At 41.7% G+C, this 21175-nt stretch overlaps 2 protein-coding genes across 3 annotated transcripts in view; one reads left to right on the top strand and one right to left on the bottom strand.

Moving 5' to 3' along the window:
* gfra1a (gdnf family receptor alpha 1a) overlaps positions 1-8431 on the bottom strand; it is a 91349-nt gene extending 82918 nt beyond the window's left edge. For both annotated transcript variants that reach the window (XM_041947292.1, XM_041947293.1), the window contains exons 1-3: positions 8100-8431; positions 7252-7557; positions 6259-6339 (exon numbers count right to left, since the gene is read on the bottom strand). In XM_041947292.1, the coding sequence (XP_041803226.1) occupies positions 6259-6339; positions 7252-7557; positions 8100-8154 (442 nt within the window). In that variant the 5' untranslated portion in view covers positions 8155-8431. The remainder of the gene's footprint in view (positions 1-6258; positions 6340-7251; positions 7558-8099) is intronic.
* Positions 8432-11177: 2746 nt separating this feature from the next.
* Positions 11178-20549, top strand: ccdc172 (coiled-coil domain containing 172). The gene is made up of 8 exons (XM_041948195.1): positions 11178-11256; positions 11575-11660; positions 13710-13826; positions 14497-14662; positions 15655-15756; positions 16510-16612; positions 20213-20300; positions 20514-20549. The coding sequence occupies exons 1-8, from the start codon at positions 11178-11180 to the stop codon at positions 20547-20549; spliced, it is 777 nt and encodes a 258-aa protein (XP_041804129.1).
* The last annotated feature ends 626 nt before the right edge of the window (positions 20550-21175 follow it).

Genomic DNA, 21175 nt, shown 5'->3' with positions numbered 1-21175 from the left:
AAGCAACTTTTCAACAACCCCCCCTGCATTTCCAAGTGCTTTTTCCAAAGACAACCGGATCGCTTTCTGTTTTCCTCAGAGCCTAGCAACTACCGACAACACAGGACATTCACCACATTCGTTTCCAAATTTCCAGGAATAAAAGACTAACAGCACTGTAGAAGTAAGAGGTAAGGTTAAATTGTTAGAACTTTATACGGAGTTGTAACAGTTTGAGCGCTGCTTCGCCCGAACAAGTGGCTGGTGTTGGCATCAGGGTGGAGTAGAAGAAAACACTGGGAGAAAAAGGCCTGAGCTCATTCATTTAGTCTGTAATGAAGACATGAAAGCAGACAGAAACAGTGCCGGCTGGACTGGATCGACAGTCAGCCTTGAGCTGTGACCTGGTGGCAGACAGACCTGCGCACTAAAAGTGAAGCTTACAGGGAACCAATCTGAAAGCCGATGGTGTCATTATTCTAAAGCCTTTACATAATGTTCGCTTCATAATGCTTCAGAAAAGTAAAAACCGTGTCTATTGCCAGTTAAAGTAACAGTTAAAAGGTAAAAATCAGCAAGACTTTTCTCTTTTTTGATGGAGCTAGGTGGTTCAGTACCCCTCTTGCCATGGTAATAAACCCTGCACCCATCACGAAAAGAGTCAAGAAAAGCAAGCAGCCCCTACATATTACTAAAGACTTGGGACGATGGAAACCCACTGATGACCTGCTACTGATAAATGCAGTCTTGCAGACCACAGATCTAACCTCAGTTCATTTGGGGGTCAAGTTCAGCTGCCGTTTCACATTGCGAGAAATTAAAGAGAGGTGGTACGCTCTCCTCTACGATCCTGTCATCTCAAAGCTGGCATGGCAGGCCATGCGTCAGCTTCACCCAGAAGCAATTGCAGCAATCCAAAGCAAAGCCCTCTTCAGTCAGCCTGAGGAGGCACTGCTGGCTAAAATTGGCACCAGTCTATGATGTAAATCTCAAACACTGCCCTGTTTACTATAAGGTTCTGAAGCACAAACAGTGGTTTAAGATAAGTGCTGCCAACCTAAATGCTATATTATCACTTCAAAACTGGCAAACAACCATAAAAGGTCAGTCCGCAGGCCAGAGTGAAAATGATAGTTGCATAAACTCATCTTTATTCATAGGTCGCACCTCCTGGAATCTGTGATGTTCTTATCCGTTTTCACCCGCTGCCACCCCATCATTTAACCACAGCTGCTGTATTTACGTTAAGTCACTTTTGGCTGCGGCCCAGACTGTCGATTATGGTGCGTGTCACTTTATGCCCCGTGTTACATTTCTCTCACCTCTCAAAACGACAATTGGCTCACATAATAAAACAGTCTCTTATCTGCACACAGTGCAATCATGCACTGTAATCTTTGTGGCAATACGCCAAACATTTTTGAAGCCAGTTCAAATCACCCAGATGTAGAAACGTTGTTAAAGTCAAGCATGCCTTAGGTGTGCTTTGGCTCTCAATATGAATGGGACTGATGACGGGAAGAGCTGGGCATGCCGTGTCCTTCTAGATATCCAAAGTGTCGGAGGACAAGATGATGTGGAAGGACGAGAACAAGAAGTAGCAAATGGAGAGAAGAAATGTTTTGAAAGGCACATGAAAGCTACCTGGAACAGCAAGCGTTCATGAATACAGTAATATGAAACTACCCAGGCAGTGTATTCAGCCATTTCCTACACCGCTTTGATTTTCCAGCGGCCTGGGCCAAATGGTGTGGCAGTAATTCCAAGTCCACTTTAATCTCAGAATAATGCTCTCTGTTTCTGTGTCGCTCCCTCCTGCATGGATCAGTGACTCATAAACATGGGCAACTGGTGAAGAGAAGGGCAGCCATTTCATCCAAACTCTGCTCTCCTCCTCCTCTAAGCTTGTATGAACTCATGCAGTGCAATAGAAAATTATTGTTTTTGTGCTCAGCGTGATTATTCACTGATTTATAAAGTTAGCATCTTTCAAAACTAGCATCTCTCTGACAGCGCACACACCAAATGGACAGATAAATACATAGATAATGATAAGGCAACACATGTGGTAAGGAGAATCTTTGCAGATTTAGTTTTTTCACATTTTACAGGCATACTTCCATGTGTTATATATATGTCAAGCACAATGCATGTGCTCAGTGTAAAGTGAAAACAACACACTTTTCCACTGTTGGGGAAGCAGTAGTCTCAAAAGTTCCACAGGCAGCAGAACTCACTGAGCCCTTTAATGAACTGAAACAGAGACATCAAAACAGGTAGAGCTGCTAAAGAGAGACAGAGAGAAAAGATAAAGGGACTGAACACTGGGATATTTTGCTGGGAAAGGAAACTGAGGAGAGCGATGAACAGCCTGCGTTAAAAGTGGAGTAGAGTTCCACACACGCTTTGTTATATTCTCACACGCAGTACGTCTTGTTTACTTCCGCCACGGCCGACGTATTAAAGGAGTTTTAAATATTCCCTGTATGCAGCTCATATTCACAGCTCTTCCTTTACAGCTGTCATCACTTTGTCACGGGAACCAACATCGTTCACTCTTAAAATATGAAAGCTATCACCTCATTAAAAAAATCCAAAGTTTCCATTGGTTGTGCATGTGTGGTATGAAAACTCAGAGAGAAGCCTCCTGTGTGCCGTCTCCTCATCACGTCAACTTCCTGCAACGCTTCCAGTGACTTCCACGCAGCAAAGAGATGCTGATCAGGACACACATGGTGGACAACAAAAACTAAAAGATTCAATATGTAGTTTCTAAAGTCTGCTGAGAATCAGGACAGCATGTCCAGAGGTGGGTCTCAGACACCAACACGACTCTTTCTGAACATTCATGACTGTAACATGTGTGCAGGCAGCTTTTGTGTTAAAGCCATGAATATCGAGCCATTTTGACAAAATGCTGCTATTATTTCATGCCTCTAAAAGCATTACGGAGGAATTAACCATAACTGCCGCAGTGGTTGCTCATTTTTGGTGCAGAGAAGTGAGTTGCTCACACTTCCCTGTGAATCATTGGACTCAGCCCCTGAGGTAAAGGCTCTCTGCCCCCGGTAAAGATCTGAAAATAATTAGCCGAATTAACCCACTGCTGTGTGCTGTGTGCACCTCTGTTGTTGCATTTCATTGTTCAATACAAATCCAGTTAGAGTTGATTATTTAAGCTTTCTATGATGTCAGCGTTTATGTTTTATGCATCTTGTAACCAATATGTGTTTTATTATTTATGAGAATTCTGTTTACAAACTTAAATGTGTAATATCCACTGGAAGAGTTGAATCTTAATCCCTGTTAAGTATTCTTTAATGATTTTCTGTAAATCAGCAGAGACGATGCTTATATCCACTCCAGACGCACGTACAGTATACTTGTGTGGCCAAGACGACACCCGACGTGTCTCTCTAATGCAATCAGACTGACGCCTATGGGTGTTTCATTGGGAACAGGTGTTCAGGGCACAGCAGTGTGTGTGTTTGAGGGCCTGTACATCTGTGCACTGTATGTATGGGTGTCACTGGGGATTAGTCGCTTCAGTCGGAGACGTGGGGCCGATTATGGAATTACCGGATCATCGTGGCGGCCTATTGTTCCTATAGCCCGGGATCACTGAGTAGCACTGTCTGAGGGAGACAAACACGGGACATGTCCAGAGAGCCTCCTGAAATAGAGGGCTGACCGCAGACCGCTGAGTCTTCATAAGTGGTTCACTAACTGGTGTCTGAGGACCTGAAAGTACTCAACTAGAGTATAATGGTTTCATTTACTAATTTACACTATAAACAAGAATAAGAGTTATCATTATCATTTTGTCTTTCAGCATGAAATTAAAGAAGACTGAAAACATGTTCAGAAGAAATGTAAGAGTGATGCAGCAGAACAGAGAAAGAGAAAATGTACAGAGACCTCCTATAGAACAACTGTGAGAACTGTGAGATTGTACCATATTCTAATATCACTCCAACCTCCAATATAAAGTTTTGTGAGAAACCTAAATTTGCATAATTTGAAAATGAGAATCCCAGAGAGTACTTTTCATATTGGTCCCCTTTCAAACTATGTATGTTGTTGTGGGTTTTTGTCTAATGATCAGACGTTATTCGTCTTCTCTCTTTCTGCATTAGCCCTCTGCTCTGTCTCGCAGTATGTGCTTATCAATGTTTCACCTGCCCATTTCCCTCTAACATATCACTCCTCATCCACAGAAAGGAACGCTGCAGACGGGCACAGAAAAACTTAGGCGCTCCATACCTGCACTTTAAAGGCAGACCCAGGCCGATCTGTGTTATTTCAAAAGAGAGAGAGGGGCTGGCTATACGAAGCTGTCAGTCAACGTCAAGAGGTGTTTGAACAAGCACTAAAACAGCTAGTCATTCCCAACCTAGGGCAGGACATCCCAAGGGGTCCCACAATAATCTGAGGGGATTAAGAAAGATGATTAAAGAAAGAAAAAATGTAAATTTATTATGTTACATAAAATTATGTTTATTTCTTCTGACTTTTCTCAAATGCTTATTTTGTTTCTTGCTAAGTGCTGCATACTTTTATCTCTTTAACCTATAAAATCCTTCAAATCAAACAGTCTGAGAAGGGCTTGTGATGAACGGTCACTTGTAGATATTTCCTAATTTAAAAGGGTCGCGAGCTAAAAAGGTTGGGAACTGAAGGGCACAGAAGCACTGAAGTTAATAGAAAATCGGCTTGTCAATGGACTCATTTTGAGAGCAAAATATTTTCTGGTACCAACATCTCAAAAGTAAGCATTTCCTGTTTTTGTCCATTTTTTATCATTGTAAATGTAACTTCTTTGGATTTTGGACAGTTGGTCAGCCCAAACAAGCAATCAGAAGACTTCATCTTAGGCTATGTGAAATTGTGAGATGCATGTTTTCATTATTTTGGACGTTTATGTGCTAAGCAATTAATCATGTAATAGAAAAAATAGCCAACAGATGAATCAATAATGAAAAATGAACATTAGTTGGAACCATACTCTCCATAACTGCACTTTAATGACGGACTCAGGCTGATATGATGTCTGCGCTCGAACGCTTACAAAGAGATATACTGTATATATGCAAAGCCATCAATCAACATAAAAGGGCATTTGGCCATCAAATAAGGGGTGTCTGTCTTCACTATAAGAATGACACCATAAATCAGACTGTGGAGAGATGTCACCTGCCTGTGATGTTAACTACGATCCTGTGCTGCACATGCTTCAGCACTGATGGCCTGTGGGTGTCTTGTCCTTGCTGGGACTGGCTGGCATATTAAGGGCCAGAGACATACATGGTCTGACATGGTGGGTTTATTTTCTACAGAGAGTAGCAAGAGGACAGAATAGGCTTTACTGAAAAAAAAAAAAGAAAGCTGGCTCCACAGCCGGTGTTTGTTTAGAAGCAAATTGGTCATGAAGTCGGTACCCAGTCCAAGATTTTGTGTATCTGTATCTCACCACCCACATTATGAGCTCACTCTGCTGTAGGAGAAGCGTTGGTTTAGGGCAAATCAGCGTATTGTGAGATAAAAATGACAGAGGAAACAGAAAGAAAAGGCTCTTCTATATCAAAAGGGGTCAAAATATCAGCCTTGTTCTGTGAAGATGTGGAGGCATGTGTGTGTCTGCTTCATTTGACACAGTGCTCATCACCTGCAGTGTAATACTGAAAATGTAAGCAGCCACATGATCACGCCACATTCATGTATTAGACTCTCAAACACTAACAACAGTCCCAACTGTGGGACCTCAGAGTGACTGACTGTGAAGAAGGGAATAACATCGCCATCTACAGGCTCCAGTCAGCACTGCTCCCACGCGCAGGTCTGAAGAGAAAAACGCCTGTCATGCTGCCCCACGTTACTCACAGAGCTACTCACTCACTCTTTTCAACAAGTGGATTCAAACAGCCACAAGAGGAAGCTGTCCACAACCACAGCAAAACACACCAGCTTCAACAGAGCCCTCCTTCTGCAGCTGCATTTATCCACTGCTTGATGAGACTCAGAACTATAGCTCCCCATGCAAGGTCACTTCCAGCCAGCATGCAGTGTCGCTGGGGCGAGAACGAGCGGCGAATAAGACAGATAGTGGAGAGGATGAGGGAGGATAAATACTTGACACACAGATAACCTTCAGTGGGGGCATGCACAGCTTTGAACTTAATCGTATCTCACATGAGACGGGTGACTGACGAAACAATGAAGAAAATAAATACTACAGGATGGAGCGAAAGCCCCCACAGAGAAGATTTTTTTTAATCTTACCTATGATGGGAGCCAGCCGGAAAATGTCAGATAGACGGCTATTCACAGGTTCATACGGTGAATCCTCCAAGAAATCATTACCTGTGAGGATGATAACCAGATGTTACAGTTAAATAGATGGATAGATGGGTTTGTTTTGAACCCCCTCCTGTTTTGTTTATCATCCTTCACCCCTCACATTGGACTGCATGTGACAAGGGTTATTTGGGTCAGTCGATAGCCACGCTGGCACACAGCCACACGCTTGATTAGGTAGGTTGGTCAGCTGTGTTGTGCAACTGGAAGTGGACTCGCAGACGATGGGCTGGATGCAGTTTAGGGACTAAAAGCCCCCCCTGCTATGATCAACACTTTAAGATGGCACTGTCAGAGCTGAGGGGCTTCATGCTCCATTACCTCCAAGGAAAGTGATTTAGGAGGTCAAAAAGTATCTTGGCTCTGCGGGACTGTGGCTGTGAACCGAGTCGGAGACCAAATTTGAATGAAAAGTTGAGTGATTGCACATGATCGCATTGGACTGTTATTGGATAAATAGCAGTGTGCTACTTTCTGAGTTTTTGTGTTCGTGGCAGCAGGGATTTGGGGGTCATAGAGCTGGAGGGGGAGGATGATGGTGCCCCCCTCCATACAGAAGTGGGAGGGGCTGGGGCAACTGCTCATCTCACCCCTTTACAGAGCAGATTAAAAAACCTATGGGGAATGTCCATTTCACATTAACTATAGCTGCAGGGTGTTCTCTAGATGTAGCAGTCCCGCCCAAACAAAGACCCCTGAGGCACTTTGTGGAGGTTTTATTGCATCCCCAGGAAGAAAAACAGTAATATTGTGCTATTGTTTCATTCTCTGACAGACTGCCATACAAGAACAACACAGCAAAGCCTAAACTCTGATCAGAGTAGTAACATCACAAAATTGTACATCAGAATCTGCTGAAGGGTGCATCTTGGGTTGGTTCCTGACAAGAAAAAGTTCCCCCAAAAACAACACACCAACCTTGTAATGTCTGATAGATCCCCCAGTAAATGCGCAGGCAGTTCTTCTCTTTCTTCATGCCCCTTTTACACCGGCAGTTGTACAGCGGACTCTGTTTGAGCGCGTCCATGGCGCTCCGGCACTCGTCCTTGGCCTCCAGGCCGGCCACCATGCTGAAGTTGCTCTCCTTGCCGCCGGCCACGCACTGCCTCATCGTGCGGTACTTGGTGCTGCACGCCTGCTCCTTCAGACACTGCTCACTGGCCCTCACACAGTCCAGCCGGGTGGCCCCAGCACGCAGGTTCTCCTCGGCGTAAGACAACACATCTGGAAACAAAAGTGACATTTAGAATAAAAAAAATTAACATAATAAGTAAACCAATAATACCCCGTTGTCTATTGTTTTTGCTCATTTGTTCTCAGTAATTAGTCAAAGTTTAGGCTGCTAACTTTGCAAGATGCTTTCAGGGATTAAAATACTGTTTTTGTCCTGTGACATGAAAAACACAGACAGCGAAATAATCTATATGTTGAAATACATATAGCCACTGATTGAAATCAGTTCTATACGACTTGACTACTTTGGGATATAAGCAGTTAGTTTACTGAGTTTCATTATGCCGATGAAAACATGCAGTTGAGTGACATTTTGCTTTCATGAGCACTATTGTTTGACGAGCAGCGACAGCTCCTGACTGACTTGGCCGTTTTGGAGCAGTTTGGACCACAGTACAGCAGCCGCTGCCTCTGCCGGGCTCCCCCTCACTAACAGAGCCCACAATCTAACCACTAAAATATTACACGAACCTACGGGATGAACTGGTGCCAAACGGACAGCTGTTGGTGGTAAGAAATCAAGTGAAACTTACCTAAAAGAGGCAGGAGGACATACAATACTGCGATGATCATCGTCGTCCTCTCCATGTGAAACAAACCCTTGTTGGAACGAAATTCGCGAACTAAAAGCGACTTAACAGTAGTTTAATTCCCAGAGTACTTCCACTGTATTGAAATCCATTGAAAAGACGTAGCAGTGTGCGCCCCGCTGTACAGATCCAGCTCGCCTCATGCGAGAAATAATTCCCCCTCCAAAAAGTGTCCAGTCCCGATTCTGCACAGTTTCTCCGACTCTCTGTGGTCTCCAGAAAAAAAGAGGAGCGCCTCTTTCTTCCGTTCCCTCCCGTGCGGGTGGTCTTCTCACCGCAGGGAGACAAAGACAAGGGATCAGAGCAGCGATGGAAGCGAAGCGGACGCGTGTCCTCCAAGTCCAGCCAGTGGGATGCTTGCGTCTGTGCGTCTGAGCGCACACAGCCAACTGGAGCCCCACTGCTGTCTAGCGCATTCAGCAGGAGGAGAGTGCCAGCTTCCCCCTCGCACCAAAGTACTGTAACCTTATCATAAATTTACAAAGACAGGCCTCCCTATCACCGCAAACTCTCCCCCTGATTATTAAAATATTACAACGGCAGCACAGAAAATCCCACAATTAGCTTTAAGATCGCTTAACTCAGTAATGAGCACAAGGTTAGCGTCACTGCTGAGTTGCACTCAGTACAAGTCTCTGTAGGGTTATGAACGTCTTTTTTTGGTGTTTACTTTTAATAAACTTTCCAGCTCACGTGCACTCAAATTGTAAAAAAAAAGAAAAAAAAGAAATCACTTTGCCAGCCCATTAAAATGCACATAGACTGCGCTGCACGACCACACGGGGCATGTGGTTGCAGATGTCATGAGATAAAAACAGCAGTATCAACTGATGAGGCGTGTGGGCTGGTTTTACATCTCAGTGTAACCGTGCTGACAGGCAGAGGGCAAAGAGCGTGACTCCTGCGCATCTTTATGACATGATTAATATAGCAACACGTGGAGTAGGTTATATGGCAATTTGCTGGACCTGAACGCCCTTCTAACCTGCAGTGCCACTTGGGCGACCAAATGAATGCACATATTTCAGCTGCTCACTGCTGCCTGCACACAACCTATGCGTGATAATCCCAGCATGTGTGTGGCTCCTCCCAGTCTGCTATAATGTTAATCCCATTTGCAAATGACAAAAAAAGCGTTATGCAACAGTATCTGTGAAGAGAGTGGGCTGCTGGGTATTTGATGACACCGCCCAGGGGTTGTAACATAACATACAGCCTCTACAAAATATGGTTTTGGTACTTGAGAACTACAGCAGCCTGACAGCGCTGTGCTGAGGGACACCTGGCCGCAGTCCACAGCAGGAGACTGGACACTGTGCGACTGTCGCCATCTGTTGGTGGGTTTAATGTAAGGGTCAATGGTGAGAGAAATTCTATGAAACAATTTCTGATCATTTCAAACAATATTACACGTTTCACACTATATTGAGATTAAAAGAAAATATGAGCATCACCTCTTAAGCACTTCTGTTCGATCAATGTTCAATTAACTGACTGGAAATCTAACAAGCAGAGTATGATTATAATAACAGGGATGAGGCATCATGCGACTTGTAACTCTTCCTATAGCTCATTGATTGCCTATAAGGTCTATTCAGAGGCTAATCCACTTGGCTAAATACATGGGACCGGACCATGTCAATGACCCTCTCTCTGCATTAAAGACTGGGCCGAATCAATCAGGGATGCTGGCGTTCATCACAGTAAATCAACCCTACACACAAACGCGCGCGCGCGCAAACACACGCGCACATAGAGAGAGAGAGAGAGATAGAGAGAGAGAGTTCAGAGATGATATGAAATATCTTATTTGAGCGTCTGTGAATAATCCCTCACTGAAAAGGAAGGTGTGATTAGGCAGGTACGATGAATCAATCCTGCAAGGCACAGTCACTTTTCAAAATGACTTTCAATTTTGTTAAATAGATATGCCGCAGGCCGATGTCCACAGCTTTTTTTTTTTCTTAACAGAGAACATGACTGGAAAAGAGACAGAAAATTGGTACAAATGACCGACAGACTCAGGCTACTATCTGGGCTAATTGTCTGCTTACAATTTGATGACTTTGCTGTTCTAAAGTCTCCAAAGGGAGCCTTGCCAGTCAGGGGACGGCTCAGTCTGGTGATTTATGAAAAGCCTCAATCAATATGTGATATTAATTTTGCAAATGAATGTCAGAATGATGTAGTCCTCGGGTCATTTAACGTTTCACGCTGTAATGTGCCTCATGGCACCGGATCAGAAAGCTTTTTTTTTTTCTGTCGCAGTAGTGAAACGAGGAAATTGGTCAAAGTCAGGAATAGTGTGACAAATAAGTTACAGAAACTTCGGCAGCGAGTCTGTGAGGATTAGTGCTGAGAAAGCCAGCTGTGCCAAAGCTGCACTTCATAACGTTCAACACTGGAGCGGGGACTGATCCATGACTGTAATTAGGTGACCATAGTGAGCTACGTCTGCGTTACATTATCAACAGCACATACAGGACAGGAGTGGTGACTCCAGAAAAGGCAAACGTTAATTTAATAATGTAAATGAAACATTGTTGTGTCTTTCAGACAACTGCATCCAGAAGAGTTAGCTATTACATTAGTTAGCTCTATTAGTTAGCTAGCTAGCTAGCTAATGTGAGCCTAAAACAAACTTAGCCACCGCTAGCCACATCCGAGACACGATTTTAGCTAGCTGAGACGCCAATACGTCAGTTCTTTCCGATTTCGGCAGTTCCTTCCCTCACATTTCCCAAAGCTGCGTCTGTTCGACGCTCTCAAAACCGTAAAACCACGAAATTAAATAACGACGGTAATCTTTTGTCAATAACATTGGTCTTATTTGCGGTGCATACACACAAACTAACCGGTGTCAGCGGCGGGGCAGGGCGGGGCTAGTCCGTCAATCCTCGGAGCTGCGTCATAGGCGGAGCTAGCTTTCGGAGTAACTAACGTTAAATCAGTTACAGGGAATTGGCTAGCTAGGTTTTTGTTGCGGGTTGGTTTATTGATTAAACCAGGTATTTACTCAAAATGAGTTTAGACACACTCTTTCAACAAATCCTTATATCTGAACAACAATTAACTGAACAGACACAAAAAATTAAAGAAGGTAAGTCATGTTTTGCTTGCCTGCTGACATTTCAGCTAGCAGAATAAGCTATTTCTATCATCTAGCTCAACATTGGAAGGTTGTTTATTATGCTACCTAGCTATGCTAGCAGTGTAAACAATAAAAGGAGCCTTCCGTCTTCATCCACCAATATTTCAGTTTTCATTATCTTAGAAGTATTTTCCCTTGGTTCAGACCATCGAACAGTATTTTATTTATTTATTTTTGTCACTTTGGCTTGGAGTAAGCTGCTGAAAAAGCATACTGCAGTACACTCGTTTTTGCATTTTGTTAGCTGATCAGTTTTCTTTACATCAGTCAAAGTAGCCATCATCAGATGCAATGAGAAGATCAAGAATGCCACTGAAATGTATGAAAAGACCAATGAGGAACTTGATAAAAAGGTGAGGCTACATTACAGTCTGTCTTTTCTTCTTTATCCATTGCTAATGTGTGAATTATGAATACATTTTGTGTCTGGAGGAGCAGCCATGAATAAATTGGTTGTCTGACACAAAATTGTGCCCGACCGTACAATACACATTAATAGCTATTGGATTTATTCTTACAGGCTTATAATATACTCTTCAATACATTTCAGAGTGAGCCAGTGTAAATAAGTAGTGAATGTGACTGTTGCCTGTTTGACGGTACTGGTGATTTATAATAGAAGAGCCTGACATTTGCACAGCCTGGTACTCATTTATATGGTGGCGTGTCATGTAGATTTGACTTTGAACTGTGCCTCTAGATACAGTGTTCATCTGGGATTCTTGCACGAGGAACAGTAACACCATACTTGAAGTATTGGTTAATATTTTACAGTTTTGTCTGTGGTGGCAGGAGGGCAAATGTATAATTTTACTGTTCATCCAATAGGTTATCTTTATCAAACAGCTTTTGTTATTATTTTTATATTGTTAATTTGTTTACTTTGTTATAAAATGTTAAGAGAGAGATAAAAAAAAGAACAGTAACAGTAATATTTCCTTTACCTTGAAACAGCATACAGTATTAGTGGCATTGACACATGAGGTAAAGAAGTGCATATTGGCATATTGATCAGCTGATCTGCTTTATGATTGAAAACACTTAATCTCTCCCATTCATTTCATCAACAGTGCAAACTGGAAGTGCCACTGTGAAATCAATGGCTATTTTCCACCGGATAACATTAGTGGAACCTTTTAGCATGTGTGAGATATGATGTCAAAGGCAGGCTCGTTGACCTCTCAGAAATATTGCTAACTTCTTCCTGTGCTTGTAAAAGTGGACATCCAATCAAAAGAACAAATTACTCAGTCTAATTAGAAAGGCTGCTGAATACCACACCGTGTCTGTCGGAGTATTATCTGCCTGAGAGTACACAACACGGATACCTTTTTTTGACCTTGTAGAACAGAATATTGAAACTGTTTACATCATACAGATATGCAGGGTGTCTTTACAGCTCTCATGATGTAATGTCTTCTAGTTTATGAGAGCTGTCTTAAAGGACCAGTATATAGGATGTAGTGGCATCTCGTGGAGAGGTTGCAGATTACAACCTAATGAATACCCCTTCCCCTCTCCCCTACCTTTCCTAGCCTGTAGGAGAACCTAATGTGGCCTTAGCTTCACTGCAAAAACGTGTTGAAGCATCTAAAGACAGTGTTTGGTTTGCCCGTTATGGACTGCTGTAGAAATATGGGGGTTCAACATGACAGGCTCCGTGGAAGAGCAACTGCTTCCTCTATAGATATGAAGGGCTCATTCTAATGGAACAAAAACACAACAATTCTTTCAGGTGATTGAACACTAATGAAAACATAATTTTGAATATTATATTACACATTATATTTATGCCAGTTGATCCCCCTAAATCCTACCCACTGGTCTAATACAGTGTTTGGTAAATGTGGAAGCTGATTTTGCTTGTGGGAATACACTTTGCTCCTCTACTACCATATAAGAACCAATAAACTCGCTTCCTCTTGACAGCTCAAATAACAGACTGAAAACTGTACGGAAAGCCAGGCTGGAGGCATCTTTAAAAAGCATCCTCTGTGAATTTACCTTCCTACATAATTTGGCAATTTTCTTTGTTTTGGGGTGTATCATATAATTACTCAGGATGAAGACAGAAGAAGAAATAAACAAGAAAAGTTTGAAAATGAATGATATATATATGATGCAGTAAAAAGGAAACCTAGACACCAAAGTTTTAAAAGTAGTTGAAGAAACAGGTAATTTGTTGACCATTGCCTAGTAAGGGTCAATAACACGTATACCTTATACAACATACAGCATAGAATGATTTTGCCAGCTGCCCATACTAAAAAGTTGATTTCATCTCATTTCTCCTGATGTGTGTTCACCAACATGTTCTCACATGTCTCAGTAATGTATTTACTTATTACATATGTCTGTCAGATTGTATGTCTTAACTGCCCACTCATCTGCTTGTGATCCAGGCTCAGGAGCTGTCTGCGATGATGCTGCAGCGTGACCTGATGAAGAAATGTGAAGACCAGATGTTGAAGCAAATTGAGGAACTGCTCTGCCAGAAGAGCCACCTCAGGGAACGTCTAGTGGGTTGAAACCTGAATCAATATTTACATCTAATATCGTATTGGTTATGTGCCATATGAATACATGATCAGCTTTCATACTGCGCCCTATTTGGGATATAAGCTCTCTGATCAATTAACCGCCGTCTCAGAACAGCAGCTTTTTTGTTTTTCACTCCAGCTATACTATATTTACAGCATTACAGCTTGTGAAATGATTCAGACCTATTTTGTAGTGTCCATCATAAACAAACCATGTGTACAATTAATTTTCTGTCTACCAACTAATAATCAAGTGGCCCCCTGAAGTGTGAATAGCTACCACATTTCCTCAGAGGCTGTCGTAGCTGTCAAAAAGTATTTTTAGCTGATCCCACGTACACACTAGCTGTAAAAGTATGACCACAGTTCATGGCAACTGTGTTTGTTTTGAAGCACAACTACATGGAAATGCACAATTAGCACAGTGGAGGGAAGTAGACAAGAGCACAAGTTAAAAAGTGTAGAATATTGCACAGAGGGGAAGAAGTACTTCAAGCTCTTCGGCTACAGTAAGACTTGGAGATAAAGGTTGAATCAAATTTAGATTATAACTATCACTAATAGTAGCACTAGTAGATGTTGTTGTAGCATCACAAGCAGCTTAGTATTATCTTTGGAACATTTCCTATGATCCGTCTTTTCATACCAGGCCAAGATAAAGAGCGAGTCTAAAGAAGAAGCGGAAAACTTCCTTCAAGAGATCTCGACATTCAACAGTGACTTCAGTCTTCGAGGGAACAGAGAGATGGTGTTCGAGAGCCAAAAACACACTGAGATCCTGGACCTGGAGTGGGAAGTGGAGTCGTTATACAAAGGTCATAAAAGACAGAGCTTTTATAGTGCAGATGTGGTCCTGAGTGCTCATATCAAAATGTAGTTCTTTGTATATTATCTAGTATAAGCAGATGAATAAATAGAAAGAATGAGTGAATTATAATGATGTGACGATGATGTGTTGACAGCATATCGCTGTCAAATAGTCAAATCGTTAATACTGAGTAGATTACGAGATTTGGGGTTGATAGTTGTATGCAAGAGTGTGTGCTCAAATGTTTCCATGACAGTGTACCAAGCACCTGCTAAATCTATCCATCTGATCTCTATTTCTCTATCGTAATATGGACAAATGTACAAAGAGAAACTCAGACATAACAAATCTTAAATCTAGTCCTGGATTAAAATAGTTAAATTTTTCTGTTTCAAAGTCCAGGATGCGATTTGCTTTCTGTCCTCGCAAACCAGCCTCGGACTTATAAGTACAAAGCTCCTGAGGTGTAAAGCCCCTCATTTCATGATGACATTTAAATTCTGTGCAGCTCACGCTCTAATATGCCTGGCCTATGCAGCACTAATGAGACTCTAGTTGGGAACATACCACCATTCGTGTGTGGTAAAATAATTAGCAAAAAAGGGAAGATATCAAAAAGTTGGAGTTTAGACAACATGTGTCTCACCAAAGCAAAGTTGATTTAGTCGGGCAGAACGCAGTGTTTCTGGAGACCTGGGGAGGAAAGCAGTGCGTAGTCCTGCATTTAATTTAATCACTGACAAATATTGTGTCGTGATTATTCGTACAGAAGTTGCAGTGACAGGGTTTTGTAGAAGCACAATATACTGTATCTTTTAAAACCTTGAATTTTTTAATGTCAAATTATATTTTCATGTGGTTTGAACAGTTTTCATTAGTTCCACAAGATGAAGGGTAGTAGTCCCCTAACCACGGAGCCCTTCAGCCCTTCTGGTGATTTCTACTCAATCATTCCTTCAGTTGTTCCAAGTTGGATTCGTCATTTCTCCCTCCGAGCAGAGATGGAGCTGCTGAGCTGCAGGAACAGTCACATGAGCTCCATGCAGGAGGAGAAGAGGGCGCTCCACCTCGAGCTACAGGGCCTGAATAACATCCAGAGAGGTGAATTTATACTGACTGCTGACTGTTGGAGTTATTTTTGCAACAATCTCAACACACTTTATTTTTAACATCTTCTTTTTGACAGAACTGAAAGCTAAAGAAAAAGGTATCTTGAATTTTAACTGCTGCCAAGTCAGCTAAATTTTTGAAATTTAACTGTGCTGCTTACGGTATCTTGACGCCAGATGTTGTATGTTAGTTTCTGGCTTCATGACCAGGTTGGAAGGCAAGTCAGTGGGGTGATTTATTTATTTTTTTTCAGGTTTCTAGTATTCTCAGCTGGAAGCTGTACAGTTCACAGGTTTAGGGATGTTCAGAACAAAAATAGAACTGCAACCAAAAACAAAGACTATGTTGTTGTGGATGTGCTGCTACAGGTACTGGTTTGAAGATGAAATACTATCCAGGAAGTCCAGTTTGAATAATAGATTGAGTTTAAAGGCTGATCTGAGACTAAAACACTACACAGCAGTTTATAACACTATGCTTCAGGATTTGACAAGTGCTAATGCTGGTCTGAAGCCAGCTCTAACTGTCAGTCACAGAGCATCTCCTTTGGAGTGGGGGAGGTTAAGTAAGTGCCTTACAGTAAAAACATCCCAAGGTATGGTGGTAGTGGGTGTACTGTATAATCCAAACTTTGTCCCACTGTCTCAGCCGTCGCAGCAAATGTCTTAACAATGCACCTACAGCATGTGTCTGTCTTGTTTGAGGAAAGACCTCTTGTGTTTGATTTATTGCTTTTGACTGCAGACCTGAATCAGCAGTTGAATGAGGCTGAGGCAGTGACAGAATCTCTGCGAGTGGAGCGCCTGTTTGTCAGTCAGAAGCCTCTCACTGACAGCACCTGTCTGAGGTGAGTCAAATCAGCTGTCTGGATGCTGAGGGAGCTTTATGTATTTTGACACACAGACACAGCAGACAGTACCTGATTTACAGTACTTGTAATTTCAGTCTGTCAGAGGATATAATCCTTATGAGAGAGAACAGAGTAAACAGTAAATGCTGCAGGGAAATACATGCAAATAAAACACAAATGAGCAAAAGAACAAAACAAAGTGTTTCTGTAAGAAGCTGCTTAATATTTTAAATATTCCTAGCTGGGAAGCTGTGATGTGTAATTACTTGAGCATTTGTTGTCTTGTGAGAGCAATCGGAGGGCTTGCTGTACTAAAGTGCAATCACCAATCACCTCCTCCTCACCAGGGCTCTGTGGTTTTCTGCTATATAACAGATAAAAATTCATCTTAGTTGCCTCTCCTGTGATGCTAAACGCACTTAGAAAAGGACAGGAAGAGAATCACATTGTTAACACCACAGTACAACGCAGCATTCTCCAGGCCAATTAGATAGACGGTGTTATTTGCAAAGAGCAGAACAGAATCATACTGTGAGAAGTGCTGAATAGACCAGTAAGCCCAGCTTCCGCCTGCGTTTCTCTCTCGGTATCCTGCTGGCTGGAGTCCAAATCTGGAAGTGTAAATAACAGAGCATTAAGACCATTTGGCTTAATTAAGGCTTTGATCTGCAGTGTATTTCATTCAGTCAACAAGTAGAAAAAAAGAAACTGAGGCTAATGTGATTGATGCAGGGAGGTTTGTGAGGGAAAATGAATGAGGGCTGGAGAGTTAAGCATTTACACTGAGTGCTTATGCAGCGACTTACCAGCAAATAAATACAGTTTGGTTTTAGTGGAATCATACGTCATGTTTTTACTGGAAAAATCTAACTTATGTGTAAACTAACAGAACTAAACCTGCATTAGTGGACACTCATACTACTTATCACCTTAGATTCAGGCATCTGAACATAGAACAATGGATTCAAATGGCAATTTGTAAAGACATCTCAGACAAGCGTGTGCTCATGAATTGGTTGTAGAATATGATTTGAGGAACTCGTCTATTGAAACATGACTGGTAGGAGAGCGCAGGTCCACCGTGTTTCTGAACAAAGAGACTTCCTTTATTTAATTAAAGACTGGAGATCAATAGTGTTCCAGGAAGGAAGGGTCATTGTTATTGCTGATGCTACTACTTTGGATAATGTCTTCTCTACAATACTATGGATGTGAAGTGATCACAATCCCCAAACCTATCCAGATGATTTCTAATTTTAAAATTTTAATTTTCAACATAGATTGATATTTCTTTATTGTAACTCGCACAAAATGCACTTTGTCCAGTATTTAATTCAAAGTGTTCTCAATAAGCCTGCTGTTAGAACAAGGTACAAAATAGGCACATCTCATAATACCTGCCTTTACTTTCATTTGTTTGTTTTGCACATCCTCATTTACTTTTCTCTGTCCTTTACTCCTGCTTCATGTTCTGCTCTCGGCTTCTTCTGAGCCCCCCTCCCTCGCCAAGCATTGCCTTAAATCATGCATGTGGGTAACATGTCCTGTTCATCCATCAGCCTCATTAAACATACTAGGTCCTTCATTACCCCCGGGCTTATTAGCCTCAGGAAGTGCTGAGGATGTGGCTTTGGAAGAGAGAGACCTCCTCTCAGTCATTCTTATGATCATCCATTCTGAACTGAAACCATCAATCCTGTCTTCATCCACTGCAGCATCTCTTTAAAACGCATATTTAACTCTCCGCTCATTGATTGTTGGAAATTGAATGCATGTCAATTTGAATCAGTGCTACAGTCGTTTAAAAACTGTTCAGTGTGCAAAACAGGCCGGCTGCTGGTGTCGATCGTTCACCGTGGCAGTGGAAAGATACCTGAAATATTCAGTCAACATCCTCGCGATTGATGATTTGGGAGTTCTGTGTGTTTTTTGATGTGTAAGATTTTCTTCATTGATATATTACTGCTATATTATTTGTGAAAGCTCATTTGAAGATGAAAAAATCGCCAGTATCCAAAATGCTGTGTGAAACAACATTCTGCTGTTTGCAAAACACTTGCGTTCATCTTAAAAATATAAATTCTAAGTTCCACAAAGAAGTGCAAACTTTAAAAGACGGCTGTTGGTTTCCACACTTTGACAATGCAATTTTAGCTCAGTGGTTTTATTGTTTCATTAACTTCCAGTAAAAAGAAAGAGTTAGCTTGTCTCAGATTCATGTGGAGCTTCGCACAAAACCTTCAAACACAGCCAAGGCATCACGTCCCATGAACCAGAGCAAACTGAACTGACTAAAACAGTTTTATTTTTGTTTATGAAATTATAGAGAGAAATGTTCACTTCTCTAGTAGAAGAACAGACTGATTTTAAAACAGAGGAAACTGATGGTTTCGTCTTTAACAAAGCGTCTACTGTCTCTTTGCTGTGTCTTCTTACTTCCAAGTGTATTTTCATCCTGCCTGTCTGTTCAGGCGCACTTCTCAGCTTGTACCTGAAGTGCTGTCTTGGTCGATGCACCCCTCCTGCATCAGTCCCTCCTCATCTTGATTTTTTTCTCCAGCCACACACCTGAAATCTAACCTCAGCTGCCCCTTTGAGATTTGCTCCAGTTGGATGATTTCAATCTGAAACACATCTCTAACTTGATTTATTGCTGTCAGTTGACTCTATGCTTAGTAATTTGTCCCTCTGGGCCTTCTGTATACCTCCACCCCTGTGCAGAAAGCCCGTAGGGACAGTACTATCAGATACACAATCATGTGGACCTGAGAACACCGACGGCTGATTGTTGCTGTTAATGCTGCTCTGTACCTCCCCCTCCTCAGCTGTTCATTCAAAGACTCATTTTGAAACGTTTTGCATTAACAGAGCAGCACAACTCCTCTTTCATCAGGTTCTGTCGTGGCCTCAGCCTGGTTTCTTTTGCTGTTTGAATTCAACGGTGGTGCCACAGAGGTTTCATAATGATGTGATGGATGGAAAGCAGCATGTTTGAAGAAAGATCCACAAGTCAAGTTTTCACCAATCATGAAGTCTCTGTTCCTGTTAGCTTGTTGTAGCTAACAACAAATCATTCTGGATATTAACTCAACTGTCAACCATCCAAGTGCTGTCTGCTGTGGGCTGACGTTAACACTGTAAACATCTGAACTATAACATACCCAGTCCAAAATATTTCCAGTCATTAAGTGGTTTTGTGCGTGTAAACATACTGGAACTTGTGAGTTTCTGTTGCACACTTAAAACACATCCCTCTGAACCTTCATCTGAACACATCAAACCAGTCATGTAAAATCAAACTCAGACTAAATCTGGGTACCTATTATCACGCGTGAGCATTCTGCATCACTGTCAGCATGAAAAATAGGTTTTAGTGTCATTTGGTTTGGCTGTTCTCTCAGTGATGAAACACAATAGCAAGGTATCACCAAGAATAGAGATACAAAGTGGAAACATCATTAGATTTAAACTCAGTATAATGAACCAAGAGAGCTGAAGCTTCTCTTAACAAGTCGCCACTTTCATGCGTTCGTGTTTTTTCTTACTGTTTTCCCACCACTCTCTCAGTTACTGACATGGGTTTCATTTGTTTACCAGGCTGAGGAAGGAGCTGGAGATGCATAAAGAAGGAGAGCTTGAGCTTCTGAGAGAGGCGCTCGGCTCGGAAATACAGTTCCTCAAGTCGGTAAGTAGCTGTGTTATGAGCAAGGCTAATAATAACTATTTTAGACGGAGTTATTCATATCCTACACAGGATTATTTGCCTGTCAGACCAGGGCAGAAAAATAATATCTTTTCAGCATTTTGTCATGGGAAAATGAAGTTCAAAGCTCTTTTATGTTCATCCTCATTCTTTAGTGGGTTCTTTGTAGGCCTCTTTTTTTTTCTCTGTTTGCAGAAGCTGGACAGCAGCCAGGAAAGTGAGCGGCATTAGGTTTGGCACAACCACGATACTGGAAGGTTTCATTGGTTCACTGATTGTCTCCTGTGTTAAAAAAACATACATGCTGATGAATAGAATAGAGAGGGAAAGAGAAGAAAGAAGACAGAAGGGAACAAATGGAGTGAGATTATGAACTGTTTTCTTTAATATTTACTTCAAAAGTTTCATGAAAAGAGCAAATTCCACTCTGTGAGTCAGTACACAGACTGTCTTTAAAAGATGTCAGTGTTGACACTTGTATCCTGTTACTGCAAGACGCTGAGATACATTATTAACACTGAGAAATGTTTGAAGTCAAACATTTTTGTTTTCTTTTTTCCTCTTTCATTCTCAACCCCAAAGTACACTGAAGATCTGTTTCTACCTTCAACAAGTATTTATTTGCACAAGACCAACAACTAGACACACATGCATAGTGAACAGAGTAGTGTGTGTTTTTCAATGCTGGCTAATAACAGGCATTCAAAGGTGATTTAATACTGCCCTCTAGTGTACAAAGAGCAACACTGCTATATTCTTACATACTGAATTAGGATTGCAACAGCATGTAAACACAGGTAAAATAAGTTTGTTTCACGAATGCATGATAGTTGAAAGCTACTAACATTTCAATTTCT

Source organism: Chelmon rostratus, chromosome 11, assembly GCF_017976325.1.
Source record: "Chelmon rostratus isolate fCheRos1 chromosome 11, fCheRos1.pri, whole genome shotgun sequence".
NCBI lineage: Eukaryota > Metazoa > Chordata > Actinopteri > Chaetodontiformes > Chaetodontidae > Chelmon > Chelmon rostratus.
Note: the sequence above shows the minus strand (reverse complement) of the source record. Positions and strands in the feature narration are given on the sequence as shown.

Bases quoted from the DNA above. Each gene is read 5' to 3' on its own strand.
- ccdc172 (XM_041948195.1), top strand. From the start codon at position 11,178: ATGAGTTTAGACACACTCTTTCAACAAATCCTTATATCTGAACAACAA. The intron at 14,663-15,654 runs GTCATAAAAGAC...CCCTCCGAGCAG, and splicing joins AGTGGAGTCGTTATACAAAG to AGATGGAGCTGCTGAGCTGC. The intron at 16,613-20,212 runs GTGAGTCAAATC...TTTGTTTACCAG, and splicing joins ACTGACAGCACCTGTCTGAG to GCTGAGGAAGGAGCTGGAGA.